The sequence below is a fragment of the Benincasa hispida genome, chromosome 10 (genome assembly GCF_009727055.1).
Source record: "Benincasa hispida cultivar B227 chromosome 10, ASM972705v1, whole genome shotgun sequence".
Taxonomy (NCBI): domain Eukaryota; kingdom Viridiplantae; phylum Streptophyta; class Magnoliopsida; order Cucurbitales; family Cucurbitaceae; genus Benincasa; species Benincasa hispida.
The window spans coordinates 50060693-50078964 of NC_052358.1; the positions used below are offsets into that span (position 1 = coordinate 50060693).

Here is an 18272-nt window from a genome sequence, read left to right on the forward strand (position 1 = left end):
GATCTTTAGTGTAGTGATCGGTAGTTAAAGAAAATTGATTAATTTAATTAAAGAGTTTAATTAATTAATCTTATATCCTTTGAGCTTCTAATTTGTAGGTTCATAAGGTTCTCTTGTTAACTCACTAAAAGATATATAAGAGGAATGGTTTAAATTGTTCAAATCAATTGCATATTAATAAGATTAATATAATATGGTTAATTATAGATGTGATCTATAATTAAGAGAAAAAAATATTTGAATAAGATTCAAATATTAAAGAGATGTATACATATAAATATGGGATAATTATATGTTGATTAATTCTATATTAAATATGATTTAATATAGTCGTTTAATTGATTAATTAATGGTCAATTAATTAATTAATTAATTTTTTAGAAGTAGAGATAAGTAAACATATGATGTTTATTTATTTACTAATAAATTATATATATTAAATTGAATTTAATGGTTATTTAATTATTGGACTAATTAATTAAACAAAAGTTATTTAATTAAATTAGAATTATAGTAGTAATAGAAAAAAAAAACTAGGAGAATGGGTTACCCTTCCTCTCTATATATAGGTATTCATGATCGAGACCACACATCCAATTCTCGGGATCTAAAGAATAACAAGGTTTCACTTACAGGATGCAGGGGAGTCGTGAAGAATTTGGGAATCTACAAAGGTAAAGTTTTGCTTTTCACTCTTTTCTTCTCTTAAATGCATGCTAATCTTGATTGTTTATCCATTATGTTTATTATTTTTATACCATAAATTGTTTATGTAAAATCGAAAATAAAATTGCAAGGGGATCACACGCTTCTGCTTGGGATTCGATCCTTTCACTTACATGATCGAATCAAGATAATCAAATAAGACGAGTCTATGTGTCAAATACCGAAAACATCTATTAAACCAAAATTACCCAAATGAAAATTTCAGTACTCATGTCACGAAAGCAATGCACAAAAGCACCCACCGTGTTCTCTATTTTTTTTTTCTAAAAACCAAAAAACAAAATTGCAAGAATTGGCTCGAATTCCTGCGGAAGTGTGAGATCGCATTCCATTTTGTTTTTCAGTTTTTAAGGAAACAAAAAAAAAAAAAATAGAAATAATAATGGATAAACATGATAGGAATCATGCTAAAAGAAGAAACAAAGGAGAAAGCAACAAATCTTTGTCGAATCTCAAACTCTTCACATTTTCTGTGCAATCTTGTTATTCTCAAGGAATCCAAGTGTATAAGAGTGATCTCAATCACCTTGGATGAGGAAGAATAACTGAGAATGGTCGAAAGAAAAATATTTGAGTGAAAATCTAGAATGGAGGCTAGGGTTTTACATTCCCTAAATTGGTCATAAAGGCATCTTTATGTGGAGAAGGTTTCTCTCTTCTCCAAGGGTTTTAAAGGATTGCTTAAAGGCAGATTATTTTATTTTGCAACTATCTAGCGTTGGATTGTTGGACTAACCATTTTCTATACACCAGGTCACAGCAAAACCTTGTCCCAAAGTTGGAATCCAACGGCAAAATCTTCCACCCCACAGCTCACTTATTCCTTTTGATTCCACTTAGTTTTGTTAGGGTTTTTCTCCATTATTTCCATTGTCCTCCCTCTCTCCTCCCTCCCTCTTCCAGACTCCATTCCCAATTCCTCGACTTCCATTTACGTTCCCTCTCTCAAGCAGAAATGACAGTGAAGAATGAGAATATTGACAAGGATAAGTTGCTGGAGCAGTTTCTGAAAATTGGATTGGATGAGCGCACTGCACGAAACACCGTAGCCAACAACAAGGTCACTGCCAATCTCAATGCCGTTATTCACGAGGTATTCTCACTTTTCTCTCATCCTTGTCAATTTCTATGGTTACTCGATGAAAAAAGTGAAATAATAAGCCAAGGAAAGGAGGTGATATGTAATTTGTAGTGGATTGTTAAATGAGGTGGATTTACTTTTTGTAGTATAGTGGCTTGATTTTTTTGTATGCCATTTTTTTCATTTTTTTTTAAATGAAAACAGTTGATTTTTTCTTTAATTTAATAATTCTGCTATATGTTGTCCTGATTTGACGTAAATTGTAATGGAGCTTTGAGGACGCAAAACTTAGTTAGAGTTTGTAGTTCATCGCTTTTCATCCTTAATTTTCAGGCTGGCGTGCTTGATGGATGCGATAGGGCTGTTGGAAATCTCTTGTATACTGTAAGCTTGTCCAACTACTTCTAAGTTTTCAGTTACTCATTCAATTGAGGAAATATTAGCTGGATGGGTTTTCTTGGATTATACCTAATTTGTTCAATTGTTACGGTACTTCTCTACATACTTATGTACAAGCATCCACCCTTTCATTTTCTTTTTTTCCTCTAAAGGAGAAAATTTTCTCTGAATTATTTAATAGCTTGGTGTTGCATTTCTATTCAGGTTGCGACAAAGTATCCAACAAATGCTCTCGTTCATCGACCAATATTGCTGCACTATATTACTTCAAATAAGGTTTTCAGATGAAGACTTCTTAAAGAAACAACCATCTCCAACATCCTTGAAATACCTCTTTATTGTGTCATTACTTGAACTTCTTCTTTAGGTTGCAGGATAATTGCAATCATACAACACTATGCGCTCTTTTAAAATTGTGTGTTACTTTGCAGGTAAAGATGCCGGCTCAATTGGAAGCGGCATTTTCATTTTTTTCTGCTGCTGGCCAAGAAGATATTAAATTAAATGAATTTGAAAATGCATGTGGTGTTGGTATGATAATATTACTTGTCATTTGGTTTGATCCTTTAGTAGGAGTGCACACTTATTGTTGGTTTCTCTCTGTAGTTATATTCTATATGTTAATACCTTGATTATATTATATGCTCATGCAGGTGTAGAAGTTTCCGTTGAAGAAATTAAGCAGACTGTTAATGAGGTTTTTGAAGAGCATAAAAAGGAAATTCTGGAGCAACGTTATCGGACAAATGGTTGGTACTTTTCTTGTAGTTGAGATTCGAAGTGTGTTACCTTCGAGATTATTTTTCATTATTATTTGGTTTTTTATTCTTCTACTAGAAGGCATGTATTTAATTAAGCCATTAAACCATTATCTTTCTTTTGGGTGCATTCGTCTATCCCTGTTGCTTGTGTTTGCTTGTGTTTGTGTGTTTTTCTTTTCCAGAGAGGGTGGACATTACTCAATTTTAGATTGGTTGGTTAGTCTCTACAAGGAATTGTTTTAACATATTTATAAATGATTGTTTACCGAACAATTTTGTTTTGACTCGATGCTTCATATGGTTATGCTGTACTGCAAAGGTGCTTTTGCTTGATTAGTGATGTTTCTAGTCCACCATCCGTATCCTATGTGTTGCTTTTTACATCAAATTGATTTTTCTTCCATTTGAACTTTTCTTCATTTTTAATTGCTATGTATGTTCTTGTACTTCCAGCCAACGTTAATGGCCGCATAGAACTGCCCTTCGACGCTGTAATGGTTGCATCATCCTATATATATGTGCATTCAGTTGTAACTAAGGGTTTCCTTTTCACTTTCTTATCATTTATGTATTTATTATATTATGATATTATTACTTTTTGTCTGATGCTTTTATCAAAAGGCATATGCTGGCATAGATCTAGCTCCTTTAGAGGTGACATGTGACAATTACATAAATGAAAAACGAACTACCATAAGTTGGCTCAATGTTCAAAGAGAAGAGCTGTTATAGATTTATGCTCTGGTACCTACTTAGGATGTTGAACATCCACTTGAGTTTTCCAATGCCAAATTTGTAGGCTAGGTGTTCAATGAAATTATTTAATAATTATCGTTGTAAGTAGCAAGCACACATAAGAATGGGGTCGAACTTGAAAAAGTAAGAGTCGGAGATAACAAGATTCCATTCTAGGAGGAAAATTGCAAGTAGGTTCTGTGGATTGTCTCTGCACTCTGCAGCAGTGTGTAAATGCAGATTGCATGCCAGTTGGTATTCGTATGCTGCCTGTTTTTATTTAGGATAGGAAGTTCCATTGCATTCCATACATGTAGATAGTTTTTACTTGCAAAATTTATTCAAGTTAGGTCAATTATGGGCCCGTTTGTTGTCAATCATGGGCCCGTTTGATAACGTTTCCATTTCTCGTTTCCCCTGTTTCTTGTTTCCCCTTTTTTGAGAACAAGAAACAGGAATATGTTTGATAACTATTCCTGTCTCCACTTTCTTGAAAAAAAAAAAAAGAAACAAGAATGGAAACTTATTTGATAACTATTCTTGTTTCTCGTTTCTTGTATTTTTTCCTTTATATGTTTTTCTATATTTTATAGTTTAAATTTAATCTAATTATATAAAATAAAAAATATATAAGCCATTAAAATATAAACAATAATTATCAAATATTTAAATTATCAAATACACATAAGTCCCGATGTAAAATTAATAACAATAATACAGCTGTTTCTATTATTCATATGTTGTTAAAATTTGATTTACAATATTATTTCTCACTCAAGTCATTTTTCTTTTAAATTTTAAATGTAGACTCAAATCTAACTTAATTATATTATTATGTAAATGTCGTGATTGTAAAAATATTAAAATGAACCTAAATGAATATCTTAGTAAACAAAATTTATATATTGTAAAATTATAATTGGTTTCATATGTAAGAAAAATAAAAAAATAAATTTAAAAATATATATAAAAATTCATATCGCAAAATTTAAAATTCAAAATTCAAAAAATATTTATATATACACATTGAAAATGGAAATTATTTTAAATGAGAAAAATATTGAAAATATTTATAAATAATAGCAAAATATCACAGTTATCTGTAATAGATTACTATCTGTGTTTATCATGACATAGATAGACACAATACTAGTCTATCGCGGTCTATCACATATAGACAGTGAAATTTTGCTATATTTGTAAATATTTTGGTTTATTTTCTTATATATGAAAACAACTCTATTGAAAATCTAAAATTTGAAAATCAAAATAATATATAAATCTAAGTATTTGAAAATTCAAAATTAACTTTGCTATATTTGTAAATATTTTGGTTCATTTTCCTATATTTAAAAACAAATCTATTGAAAATTTGAAATTTGAAAATCAAAATAATATATAAATCTAAATATTTGAAAATTAAAAATTAAAAATTAAATTAACATATAGATATAAAAAAAAATAATAAAGAAAAATAAATACAAATAAAAGAAAGAGATAATTATAAAAGAGATAAAAAAAAAATTTATAGAGAAAAATGAAATAAAAAGAAAGAAAGAAAAATAAAATAAAAGTCTCACATGAGATTGATCCAAGACCACGAAGTTAAGGAGTGTTTTGGGCAAGCTTTCTTACTAACTAGTCAAATCTACACTTTGATACATTTTAGAAACAACCTTAAATAAAATAGAAACGGTTAAATAAAATAGAAACGGAACAGGAGACACTACTTTTTGTAGTTCCTCAATTTTGACTCCATTTTAGGAACGTTTCTCAAATTTTAGGAATAAGAAACAGGAATGATTATCAAACAAGTCAGCTTCTTAAAAAATGAGAAACAGAAACAGAAAATAGGAAACATCAACGTTATCAAATGAGCCATATATTTACTTAATTCTTTTGGTTGTAGTGGGTGACTTGTTTGGGCAGGTACGGAAGAAGCATCCTTGGGCTGATCCAAAGATTGTCAAGGTGCTTCTACATTATGAGAACTTCGTCTTAGGAGTTTATGCTGTAATTTCATATGATTGGGCCATTTAGTTTATCTATTTTCATGTTTTCTTTTTCTCTAACATTGTTTTTCCACCACCCGTTTACCTTATGCTGACAGCAATTTATTGATTACAAATTATTTGAATTACTCGGTGAAAGGACTGCAGCAGATAATGAAAAAATAGCGAAAAAGAAAAAAGAGAAGCCTGCTAAATTGGAGGTGAGCACATCTTCTGTACTATGAAGTTCCTGTATCTCTTTGTGTGATGACTAGCCCTTTTTGTAACTTATTTTCTGTTATTACTCACAACTTTTGTTCAGGACAAACCTGCTGCTATTGTTTCACCGGAACAACCTCCATCTGAGGAAGATTTTAACCCATATTTAATATTCCCTCAGCCAGAGGATAATTATAAGGTAAAAAATAAATTCCTAAAAGATGCTTAGCTTCCTCTAATGGGTTACGCCTCTTTTTCTAAATATTTTTGTATACGTTTCTCTTAGAATTTAGAAAACATATCAGTTCTCATCTCTCCATACCAGAGAGATTTGCATGAACTGAATCAGTAAATATACTCGTGAAGGATTTACTTTCAAGTACTACAATTTTTGACAGTTTTTCCTTACAAATTGATAGGTTCATACTGAAGTATTTTTCAGTAATGGAACTATCCTAAGATGTTGCAACACCAAGGAGCTGCTTGAAAAGCACCTAAAAGTAACGGGGGGAAGAGTTTTGACTCGCTTTCCTCCTGAACCAAATGGTTATCTCCATATTGGTCATGCCAAGGTAGTATTAGCTGTTCTTTTATATGCTTTTTTTTCCTTTTATCAATTGTTGTCTTCAGTCCTTCACCAGAAGCTTTCCTCTATTTGTTATTATCATTATGATCGATCAGGCGATGTTTGTGGATTTTGGCCTTGCAAAAGAGCGAGGTGGAGGCTGTTATTTGAGGTTAAATTTCTTTTCTTGCATTGCATAACAATCTTTGTTTTTCATTTTTTTTACTAAGTTTATCATCGATTCATTCTTCTACCTTAAATCTTCTGTGTTCAACAATGTCTGATAATTGCTTATGAACATTGTAGTTTGAACAATATAGTTGACCGTTTTATTTTTGCTGATGTTTGAAAATGTGTGCTTGTAGGTATGATGACACAAATCCGGAAGCTGAGAAGGAGGAGTATATTGATCATATAGAAGAAATTGTCAAGTGGATGGGCTGGGAGCCTTTCAAGGTGTAATTTTAGTCCACTTTGGTCAATTATTTGTTTTATCTGTTCTTATATTGATACCATTTGGTTTTTGTTTGTTTCCTTTCCAGATTACTTATGCTAGTGATTACTTCCAAGATCTGTATGAATTAGCTGTGGAGCTCATACGTAAGGGCCATGCTTATGTTGATCACCAGGTCATTTTGGCAATTGTATATAATATTTTTTGTGTTGCATGTGAACTGCAGTGGGAATGTTTGCTTTCTTCTAAGATAACATTTGTGAGGCCTCGATGTTGATAATTATCATGAGTTGATCAGTTAGCTTAACTTTTGTGCTTGTGTCAGTGTTTTTGTGATCCATGATAACATTGACATCTGTTTGACTCATTGACTAAAGTACATTTTCAATTATTGGTTTTAGACTCCCGACGAAATAAAAGAATATAGAGAGAAAAAGATGAATAGTCCCTGGAGGGATAGGCCTGTAGCTGAGTCATTGAAATTGTTCGACGAAATGAAGCAAGGTCTGATTGAGGAAGGCAAGGCGACTCTTAGAATGAAGCAAGACATGCAGAGTGATAATTTTAATATGTATGACCTTATTGCATATCGTATTAAGGTGAGACCTTTCTTAGCTTGTTTACACACACATCTGAACTCTGTAGACACTGATACTCTATGTTGCAAATTGCTCGTCCAGTTTACACCTCATCCACATGCCGGAGACAAGTGGTGTATTTATCCAAGTTATGATTATGCACACTGCACTGTGGACTCTCTTGAAAATATAACACATTCGGTATGTTTACCTCCTTGACATGCTTTCATTTTTTTTTTCCTAAATAAGCAACGATGAACATTCATTCAACTACCAAAACTTAACCTTGCGGGCACAGGTACAAGGTGTCTCCTTCCCAACCATAGACAATTGATATAAAAACCTTCCAATCTAAGTTGATGAAGAAAGTGGAGTAGTGACAAAAAAACGTATGTTGGCCACTCCAAGTAGAGACTATGAACTAAACAAGGTCACAATAATAATCAAGAGAATTGAGCTTATTGGATAAGATTCTATCATTTCTTAAGATTCTAGTATTTTTTTCCTTACATATCAAGCACAAAATACCCTTCAACACAATGCTGTTCCAAAGCATTTTAGCCCTATCTTTGAAACCCCATCCGATTAAGGATTCCACCAAGCAAGCATCTATTGGTGGAGACTGACACCAATTTGAGCCAAATAAGTGGAAATAATCCCTAGCCATGCTAGTAAAATTGCAATGTAGAAGAAGGTGATCAAGTTTGTTCCTCTAGCATAACACAAACGTATTTGGGGAGATAGATGAGTAGGGATATCTCCATTGAACCTTGTATTAGGTATTTATACTTCTGTGAGCTGAGGTCAACAAAAAGAACTACTTTTTAGGCACTGAACCTGATGTAGTAGGATTAGGATAAGTTAGGGTATTATGGTCAAATCCTTAATTGATTAGGATTGAGATTAGTTTCCATGGTTAATTAGAATTAGGATTACTTTCATTGGTTTATTAAGATTAAGATTAGTTTCTTTGACTAATTAGGATTAGGATTAGTTTCTTTAATTAATTAGGTTAGGATTAGTGTGCTTTCCAAGATTGTCTTATTGTATTGGCAACTTTTGATTCATAATAAAGACTTTAATATTATTATTGGAGATTTCTCTTCTTTTATCTCCTAGGCTACATCAATTTGGTATTAGAGCATTCGTTTGGGCCAACGTTGACTGCCGCCGATGGAAGATCGGAAAATTCTTAGTGACGCCGATTGCAAAAGGGAGCTTCGTGGGCTATGCTCGTTGTTCAATAGTCCACATCTATATAGGGGGAACCCTTTAAATTTTAAAAAAGAAAGAAGATACTGAGCTTTTTTTTTCAAGATTTTCAAGAATGGACTATTACCGATCAAGGAAGACGACGAAGAAAAAATATAGCAGTTGGTATAGACAAGAAAGTCAAATTTCCTCCCAAAAACAGTGTTGGAATTTTGATTCAAATGATTCAGAAGAATTCCAACATAATAATTTCGTCTGTGCTCGATTTTCTCAAAGAACCTATCATTATCCACATTTGAAATTTGATTATAGTGATTCTAACGATTCTGATAAAGATTTTAATGTAGTTTGGAACGGAATAACAAGGCGACATTATCAACAAAGAGCCTGACGATCCAATCAATCCAGTTTCTCTAGAAATCGACGTAAGAATTAGGAGTTAGATGATTCAGAGTGTGAAAGAAATTATTATCACCAACATCAAAGAACACCCATGAATCATTCCAACATAAATTTGGAGGTCGAAACATTTTCAAGAAAACAGAATTATTCAAATGAAAACATCTATCAAGAGGACTTTCGAAAGAGGCTGAATGAAATTTGGGTTCTTTTGGAAAAAATTCAAGGCATAATTATGATCTTCAAGATTTTTCAAGAAACCATCCAAAATCACATTTAGTCACTCAAAAAGATCAAGAACTCATCCAAATGGGCTGTGAAATTGCGCAAAAAATGAACAGAGTAAAAGAAAAGAAAAAATCAATTGAAGATGAGTTGAATAAGAAAGGTAGAAAGATCGAAGAGGAGCTTGTGTTGGATGAAGAAAAAGTCGATGGGACTAACATGAAAGTTGCTCAATTCGAACCAGATGATGAGAAACTATTAATTGATGAAATCAACGATGGACGTGTTGAAAAAGATGAAGTCACTGTAAAGAATGTGTCCAATTAGTCAGATCAATTAACCGAGCTACACAACCAACCACAATTACCTCCACCACAAGAGAATAGAGGGAAAGTTAGTCTTGACCACCAAGAAAGACAACAAAAGAATCAACACCACCTATGGTGTGCAAAAAATGTCCAAGATTTACCGAGAATCATTCAAGAACAACCAAGATCAAGATTATATCAAAAGAAATACTGGGAGGACGTGAATTCTTTAAGTGTGGAAGAAAAAATACTCATAGGCAACCTAATTCAAAGAAAATTGAAAATATTTTTCTTCCATTCCTTAAGGAGACTGCATATATTTTAACAACAAAGGATTTTTTGAACTACTTAATTCTTAGGGTCATTAATGATAGTATTGATGGAAATAATTTTCCCTTTCAAGAATCAAATATTTGATATATTGGCGTGGCTCGTGAAAATTGGTTGTTATTGGTGCCCGATGTTCAGAGATGTGTCCGTTTGAGTGGCTTACTTTTTTATTTTTATCTTCATTTTTGTTTTAAAACTCGTTAATGAGTTTTTTTTGGGAGGGATAAAATGATGTAGTAGGATTAGGATAAATTAGGGTATTATGGTCAAATCCATAATTGATTAGGATTGGGATTAGTTTCCATAGTTGATTAGTATTAGGATTAGTTTCCTTGGTATATTAGGATTAGGATTAGTTTCTTTGACTAATTAGGATTAGGATTAGTTTCTTTGATTAATTAGGATTAGAATTAGTTTGCTTCCCAATTCTATAAATAGAGAGATTGTCTTTTTATATTGGCAACTTTCGATTGATAATAAAGTCTTTGATTTTATTATTGGAGATTTTTCTTCTTTTTATCTCTTAGGCTACATCAGAACCACCCCACAAATTCTTGCCCAAGAGCATTCTATTCTCTTGCAAAGCCAAATAGGCAGACTTCATCATGAATGCTCCACTAGTTTCTACTTTTTAGACTCCATAACAACTGATCATGGATGTTAGTTGGCCTAAAACGCTCCTAAATGGAAGATGGGTTGCCCCACTTTTCAAGCTGTCTTTCTTTTTTCATTTTTTGATACAAAACTTAACTTTCATTATCTAAAGGAGGATACAAAAGAGGGGAGATGAGATATCTCCACACACCAAGTTACAAAACGGAAGCCCAACGGGTGTAAATATGAGTTAGACTATAATCACAAAAGAATTTAGAGGTAGAAGACCAAATAGAAGCAAAGGGAGTAACATGATCTCAAAAAACGTCCTTGCTTAGTTCATGGCCACAAAAGATCCTCGAGTTTCTTTCAAACCAAATCCTCTAGAGAAGGGCAAAGACCCCATTAGACAAAAGGATTTTTGCTTGAGCATGAAACACGGGGTCCTCAATAAGCTGAAGAAGAGAAGAGGCTTTGCTAGGCCAACACCATTGCAAGTTGAACAAATTAAACAACCTTCCCCAACAATCTGCAGCAAAAGGGCATAAAATAAAAGATGTGTCAACTTCAAGGACTCAGTTATTTTACAAAGAACGCTCCAATTGGGGGAGAGAGCATAATTTTGCATGGTTCTTTAGATTATACAACAAGTATTCAAACTCTCAAAAGAGAAAATCTATAAGATTTTGACCTTATTAGGACAATTAACTTTTCATATAAGATCAGAACTCTGTCTATTCAGGGCAGCTTCCTTCACAACAAGCTTGGGACAGAATGGCTCAACTGAAAAGGAGTCATCATGTGACATAGAATAAGATCAGAACTGTCTCTTCAAGCTCTCTGTCAAGATATCCCTCCTCAACTTCAAGTCCCAGTTTTGGCCATGGAGTTCCACAACTGATGGCCCTTACTGGATTTAGTTTTTTAAATGCATGGAGGGAACATCACCTTTAAAGGCTGGTTTGCGATCCACTTGTCTTCCCAAAATAGAATTTCGCAGCCATCTCCTACCCTGCAACTCACATATTTAAAAAAAAAAACTACTGGTCTATGCAATTTCTTTCCGAGGGCTGAAGGAATTTCCACTTAGATTGCTGTGAGACCTCTGATAGTTCACCATTATGTTAGGAGGGGTAGATCTGGAAATTCGCATCCAAACTCTTAATGGGTCTTTCACTTATCTTCTGGGGTTTACCTGTTCGTTTATGGTCAACGTATTTATGTTAGTTAGCTTTCCTTTTTGAGGTTATGTTATATTTTGTGTTGTTATTTTGTGAAAAATATCAATGGGGAGATTTCTACCATATCAAACTGGTCTTGTATTTGCTAATTTGTGTTATGTGAAATATATATCTGTGGGAGGAACCTTTACAAGTGCCGAGATAGTCTATAGTTGATTCCACACCAAACTTGCTCTTCCCACCAACTGGCTTTGTTTTCTTTCTCAAACCTCCATATCCTTTTCGTAAGGAGATATTCTTTGATCTAAGATCTGCCACACCCAAATCTCCCGAAGAATGAGAAGTCAAAAGTTCATCCCAACTAACAAGATGGCACCCTTTCACTTCGCCAGCTCTCTTCCAAAGAGACATTCTGGAAATATTTTCAATGTTTCTACAAATAGCCACATGATGCTGAAGATTGACATCAAATAAGAGGGGATTCTTAACCAGACTGCGTTTCTCAAAGTAGTTATCCCTCCGTTAGAAATGGGAAATACCCTCCAAATAGCCAACTTTTGATTTTATCACTCTGGTCCTCAAAAGGCTGCATGTGTTCGCTTGCCTCCTGAGTACTTTCATTTCTCATCCATATTTCTTGATATTTTCGTCCGAACATAGGGCTCTCCTTCCTTCACCCCCTACAAGAGTATAATACATATTTTGATAGGTTACCGTGAAAATGACATAATTATACAGTGGTCTGAGGACAGAGTTATTAAATTACTTGAAATGAGCTACTTTAAAACAAAATTTGGTGACTGAGTTGTCTAGCTGTGAGAAATCAGAAAGCTAATGTATCAGATAGATCTTTTTGCTGAATTATAAAATAGAGGCCTTCGTTTTGTAATGTATCCTGTAGATGTTCTCTCTCTCTCTCTCTCTCTCTCTCTCTCTAAGTTTTTTGGTTGAAAAGAAAGAAGAAACATAATATTTCATAGAACAATGAAATGTAAAATAAAAGAAAGGGGAAAGTCCTCCAATTGGCTTTGCTACGAGAGAAATAACAAAAGCTTACTAAGCCTACACTAAGGTGTAGAAAAGGGATCAATATCAGATAGATCTTATTGTCTATTAGGTAGTTATAACTTCCCTTGTTGGCTATGTTGTTTTTCTTATATGGGATCTGTAAACACTGAAGGTTGTGTTCTTGTCTTGTGAAGCCAATAAGCGTGGATGATTGTGACCCTCTCGAATTGGTCATAGTTGGTAGGCTGAATGTTGTATGTTGTCACTTGAGAATTCTTAAGTAAATAATGGATGTCTACGGGAGTAATATCAATGAAGAAACTATAATATCAGTCTTTTGGGAGGGTTACTCTCTACCAAGTTCCCACAATGTAAATACCTATCAAAATGATGGGCATCCTGTAAAGACCCTAACACACTATATTTATAACCAAGGCACCATTGGCTAATGATCCCTATGCCCTTACTATTATCCTACTAATAATCTCTAACTAGGGTTCTCACAAATTTGATTTCTATACATTCTTTTATTCCATTGTCTTCTCTCAGCTCTGCACCTTGGAATTTGAAACACGTCGTGCTTCGTACTACTGGTTATTGCATGCACTGGACCTTTACCAACCATATGTGTGGGAATATTCTCGCCTCAATGTTTCAAATAATGTGTTGTCTAAGCGTAAGGTGGGTGTGGCATGCTTCTAAATTCATCTTTGAACAACTTAGATATGTGATCTTTTGCTACCCCACGTGCCATTTGCAGTTAAATCGACTGGTGACCGAAAAATGGGTTGATGGTTGGGATGATCCTCGCCTACTGACACTTGCTGGTCTTAGGCGCAGAGGTGTTACATCAACAGCCATTAATGCTTTTGTTCGAGGAATTGGAATTACTAGAAGGTTGGAATATTTTGTAGTATGATGCCTAATATATGGGCACGTAAAAAGAAGGCGGTTGCATGTGATGTCACATTTATTTATCTGTTACAATAACTATCTGATATTTTCACTACAGTGACTGTTCTTTGATTCGCTTTGATCGTCTTGAATATCACATTAGAGAAGAGCTAAATAAAACAGCTGCACGAGCAATGGTTGTCTTGCAGCCGCTTAAGGTGCACTCTTTGATTGTTATTAGATTTCTTATAATATATTTTTTGTTTGGTGTTTTTTGATGAATTTTTTATTTCCTCAGATTGTTATTACAAACTTAGAAAATGGATCAATATTGGATCTTGATGCCAAGAAATGGCCTGAAGCTCAAGCAGATGAGGCATCGGCCTTTTATAAGGTGAACTTGGTTTTCTTTTTATACTGTTATATATGCGTCTGGTGTTGGTGCGTATACTATACATTAACAATCTCCAAGAAGCATTTCATTTGATCAACCATATTATGATGATTCTTAAAATGGGAACCTTATCAATAATTATTCGATTTCTTGTAATTTTCCATTTGTTTCGTAGTGGATATCTCAACCTTTTTATGGTGAATATCTCAAAAAAAAAGAAAAAGAAAAATCAGCATTCTTATGATGCACGATCCTCATAACGTGGTTTACACCACCGTGTTAATATTTTTATTTCCTGTAATTTTATTTTTCATTTTTAAAGGACGTCTGTTTTTTCTGTCATATTTATCTTATTAATATATTATAATATTGTTTACACCACCTTATTCTTTTTTCATTGCTTTTACTACTGAAACTGAATATTACGGTTTTCTTTCTACTTGTCCTGTTCTTGCTCTAGGTTCCATTTTCCAATATTGTGTACATAGAACAATCAGATTTCCGGTTGAAAGATTCCAAAGATTACTATGGCCTTGCACCTGGAAAGTCTGTCCTCCTGAGGTATTTAATGATTGCAAGTTTGTTTTGCCATTATATTCACATACAACAAACGCATGCCATAAAACAGTAACTTTTTTCTTTGTTTCCAGGTATGCATATCCTATTAAATGCACGGATGTTATCCTTGCGGACGACAATGAAACAGTACTTGAGATTCGAGCAGAATACGATGCTTCCAAGAAATCAAAGCCAAAGGTTTCTTTTGTTAGGCCAAAGCTTTTTACTGTCTAGTTTTAGATGTTCTTAAAGCTTGCAGTACAATAATAAAGTTTTCTGCTTAAATGTAGGGAGTCCTCCATTGGGTTGCACAACCTTCTCCTGAAGTTAATCCTCTCAGTGTGGAAGTTAGATTGTTTGACAAGCTATTCCTTTCTGAGGTTGGATCTGCCCATGGCTTTTCTCTATGCGTGTTTGTTTGCTATGCATTTTGTGTAATTTGTATTCTAATCTCTTGTTTTTGCTATATCAGAACCCTGCTGAACTTGATGATTGGCTTGCTGATTTGAACCCACATTCTAAAGTAGTCATCCCAAGCGCATATGCTGTACCAGGACTTAGGAATGCTGTTGTTGGGGACACATTCCAATTTGAAAGGCTCGGTAAGTTTTTTGGCTGCTCAGTATGGTTTATGCCTTAGTTGAATAATTATTATTTTTTTTCTCTATTATCATTACTGTTCTTTTATTTTTTAAATTTGTGTAAGAATGATAAAAGAACAAAAGAAAGATCGAACAAAATATATTGGCCAAAAGCAACTGGAAAAACTCTACTGGGAGAAACCCCAAGGACGTATTGAAGTGAGACTAGTAAAAACCTCCTACTCAGCTACTCCTATCAAGCCAAAAACTTCATAGAACTTGAAAAAAAAAAAAAAAAAAAGAAAAAAAAAAGAAAAATATCAATTCATATCCCTAAACTTTAAGAGTTGTATCAATTTAAACCATAAACTTTTGTGAGTGTATCAATTTACACTCTATTATGTTCCTTTTGGAAAAAAAAACTTGCATGAAATTTATAATCGTATCAATTAAATCCTTAAACATTCATAAATAGATCAGTTTAGACTTTTGGTCAAAATTTTCTTTTGAGAATTATCCATGTATTTTCTCTAATTATTGTTTTGTCAAACTGGCATTTGAAGATGTGTACATATATGTATGAGAATTAACGTGTGGACAATGTTCAAAGACAATTGTAGTTAAGAGTCTAAATTGATTTATTTATGAAAATGTAGCAATTTAATTAACTCATTGTATCATATGTAATTGGTCAAACAAAATTTGGAGGGTGTAAATTGATGTTATTGTTATTTTATGGTTTTAATTGATACTAACCCCGAAATTGGATATAAATTGATAATTGTCAAAAAAAAAAAAAAAAGTTGCAGGAAAGTTTCATGGTTATTATATTTTCTTTCCCTTGTACATACGAAGGTAGAGACCTATGGATATGATATGTATGACATGTTTGTAAGTGTTCTAAAATAGTTAAAATCACTTTTTTTCATTTTCAAAATCACATATGAAACGTGTTTTTAATCCTTTTCGATGATATCAAAATTACATTTAAAAGCATAAAATTTAATATTAAATTAATTTTGAGAGATAAAAGTGTGTTTTAGAATGATTTTAAAAATAATAAAAGAATTTTTTTATGATTTTAAAATCACTCCCAAATATGCACGTAATCTGGATCTTCTCATATGAGAACGAGAATTTGATAGTCTACTTATGAAAATTTTCCTTGTTTTCATATTTTGCTTCTGTTTTTGACTTACCCATCTATTTCCTACATTTTTTCAGGGTATTTTGCAGTTGATAAAGACTCGACTCCGGAGAAACTCGTATTCAACCGGACCGTCACCCTTCGAGATAGCTATAAGAGCAAGTAAGTTGAAAAGGAAAAAAATGCCATGGATGGGGAAAAAAAGGTGTCAGCTGGTAAAATTTTCACTTTAAAATTGTATTCAGCTTTGTGTACACACAGATACGTATGATTATGAATAACATGACCGTGTTTGATTTACACACGAGAATGTTATCAGATTTTTGTATAAACAAATGTTATTATTGTTTATTTAATGAGAATAATACATATATTTTACGTAATTGTGATACATAAATTGATGAATTAATCTTCTTAGAAATAAATATAATTCAGTTAATGTATTAAAAATATTAGTTTTAACATATGAATAAATTGTCATTTTTTTTTGGAAGTACAATTGCAGGCAGTAAGCACGTGGATTGAAACTTTCAACCTACAGAGAGAGGAGAGTCGGGCGAATTAAACTCTGATTTTGGCAATAAATTGTCCATTGTGTGACGAGGGATTACTAAAATAAAGAATACACAATTTAACAGATTAAGTGAATTGATTGAAATTAGGAAATTAACAAACTAAGAAACTGTATTGCTACATATAGAATCAATGAAATTAATATGTATGTATTTTAAACAATCAATCAATATTTATTAGTTTATTACAATTGAATTAAATAAGTAACTATGTTAATGTGATACGAATATGAATCTATACTCTTAAACTTTGAGGTTGTATCAATAAAAATCATGAATTAATAATTATATAATTTGATCTTTCGTATGTGTATCAATTTACACATTCCTCTAGATTTCATTTAATCAAGCGTGTGAAACTTACCATTTGAGTAAATTAAACTTCTATTTTTATAAGATAATTAGTCTATAGATCCTACGTTACAAATACCTATAAAATGGACGATTCTCAAAGGAAACTCAAAGGGTATGTTTGGGGCGTAGAGTAGGTTATTATAGTCTTGGGGTGCTGATTATTTTAATTTGTGTTATAATAGTCTGTGTTTGGAGTGCAAGTTATTATAGTCTGAATTATGACAATCAGTAATTTAAATTTAGGTTATTTTCGTGTATAATTTTTTCTATTATTATTTTTTATAATACAAACAATTATGTATATAAAATATCATATTTCGAAAATATCATTAACGCTATATGTTTCACTAATTTATACAAGATTAATTGAATAATTTATATTAAAATCTAATCATTTTTGTCATTTTGGGAGGTATCTTGGTTAACATGGACAAAAAAAAAAAAAAAAACGTTATATTAGGATGCAATTCATTTGTTTCATATATAAAGCTCCCTTTTTTGGAGGTACAAAAAAATCTAAAACAAAATAACTAATTCATAATTGCATAATTAAAATATTGACCATCAAGATTACATACAAAATCTACTACAAACTTAAATGCATAATTGAAACAAAGTAATTATTGTTCATTATCAAAAAGTAGTCCAAAATACGGGTTGATCAAACATTCTCTTCAAGGAGGAGGTTGTAATACTCCAACTTCATGGCCGTGGGAACAGACAAGAAGCTCCCTCTATCTTGCACACTGTAGAATATGATTTGCATAAGCTTCACCCTCTATCGATTCTGCAATTCAGGAATATCTGGAGTTGGCTCACGACTTCCGCACACACTTCGACCTCTATTGTGTGCTTCCTTCGGGATTCACCAGAGGTAGTGGGCATACTTAACTACAGTAGGATAGGATTCAGTCTTCTTCTTATTTCATGTGCATATGTGTCCCATGAGGACTAGAGCAGTTATATGTTTCATCAGAGGTGGGTATTTAGAGGACATAGATGCCCA

The 18272-nt window shown here is 32.7% G+C and overlaps 1 protein-coding gene across 3 annotated transcripts; it reads left to right on the plus strand.

The window, feature by feature from the left end:
- The first annotated feature begins 1299 nt into the window (after positions 1-1299).
- Positions 1300-16672, plus strand: LOC120088044 (glutamine--tRNA ligase-like). 3 transcript variants are annotated; one of them, XM_039045065.1, is made up of 23 exons: positions 1300-1819; positions 2141-2191; positions 2411-2482; positions 2638-2737; positions 2860-2955; positions 5612-5673; positions 5813-5914; positions 6016-6111; positions 6332-6484; positions 6594-6649; positions 6843-6933; positions 7020-7106; positions 7333-7530; positions 7612-7710; positions 13316-13447; positions 13527-13663; positions 13779-13878; positions 13959-14054; positions 14515-14615; positions 14705-14810; positions 14903-14992; positions 15085-15214; positions 16418-16672. In XM_039045065.1, the coding sequence occupies exons 1-23, from the start codon at positions 1682-1684 to the stop codon at positions 16504-16506; spliced, it is 2382 nt and encodes a 793-aa protein (XP_038900993.1). In that variant the 5' UTR covers positions 1300-1681; the 3' UTR covers positions 16507-16672. The 3 variants fall into 3 exon arrangements, with proteins under 3 accessions (XP_038900993.1, XP_038900995.1, XP_038900996.1); XM_039045067.1 differs by lacking the exon at positions 1300-1819 and having other exon boundaries at positions 2155-2296; XM_039045068.1 differs by lacking the exons at positions 1300-1819; positions 2141-2191; positions 2411-2482; positions 5612-5673.
- The last annotated feature ends 1600 nt before the right edge of the window (positions 16673-18272 follow it).

What these genes read in the sequence shown, in the direction of transcription:
- LOC120088044 (XM_039045065.1), top strand. Translation starts at nt 1,682, where the DNA reads ATGACAGTGAAGAATGAGAATATTGACAAGGATAAGTTGCTGGAGCAG. An exon ending in TGAAAATGCATGTGGTGTTG is followed by an intron (nt 2,738 to 2,859) that starts GTATGATAATAT and finishes ATGCTCATGCAG; the next exon opens with GTGTAGAAGTTTCCGTTGAA. An exon ending in TTATTGCATATCGTATTAAG is followed by an intron (nt 7,531 to 7,611) that starts GTGAGACCTTTC and finishes TTGCTCGTCCAG; the next exon opens with TTTACACCTCATCCACATGC.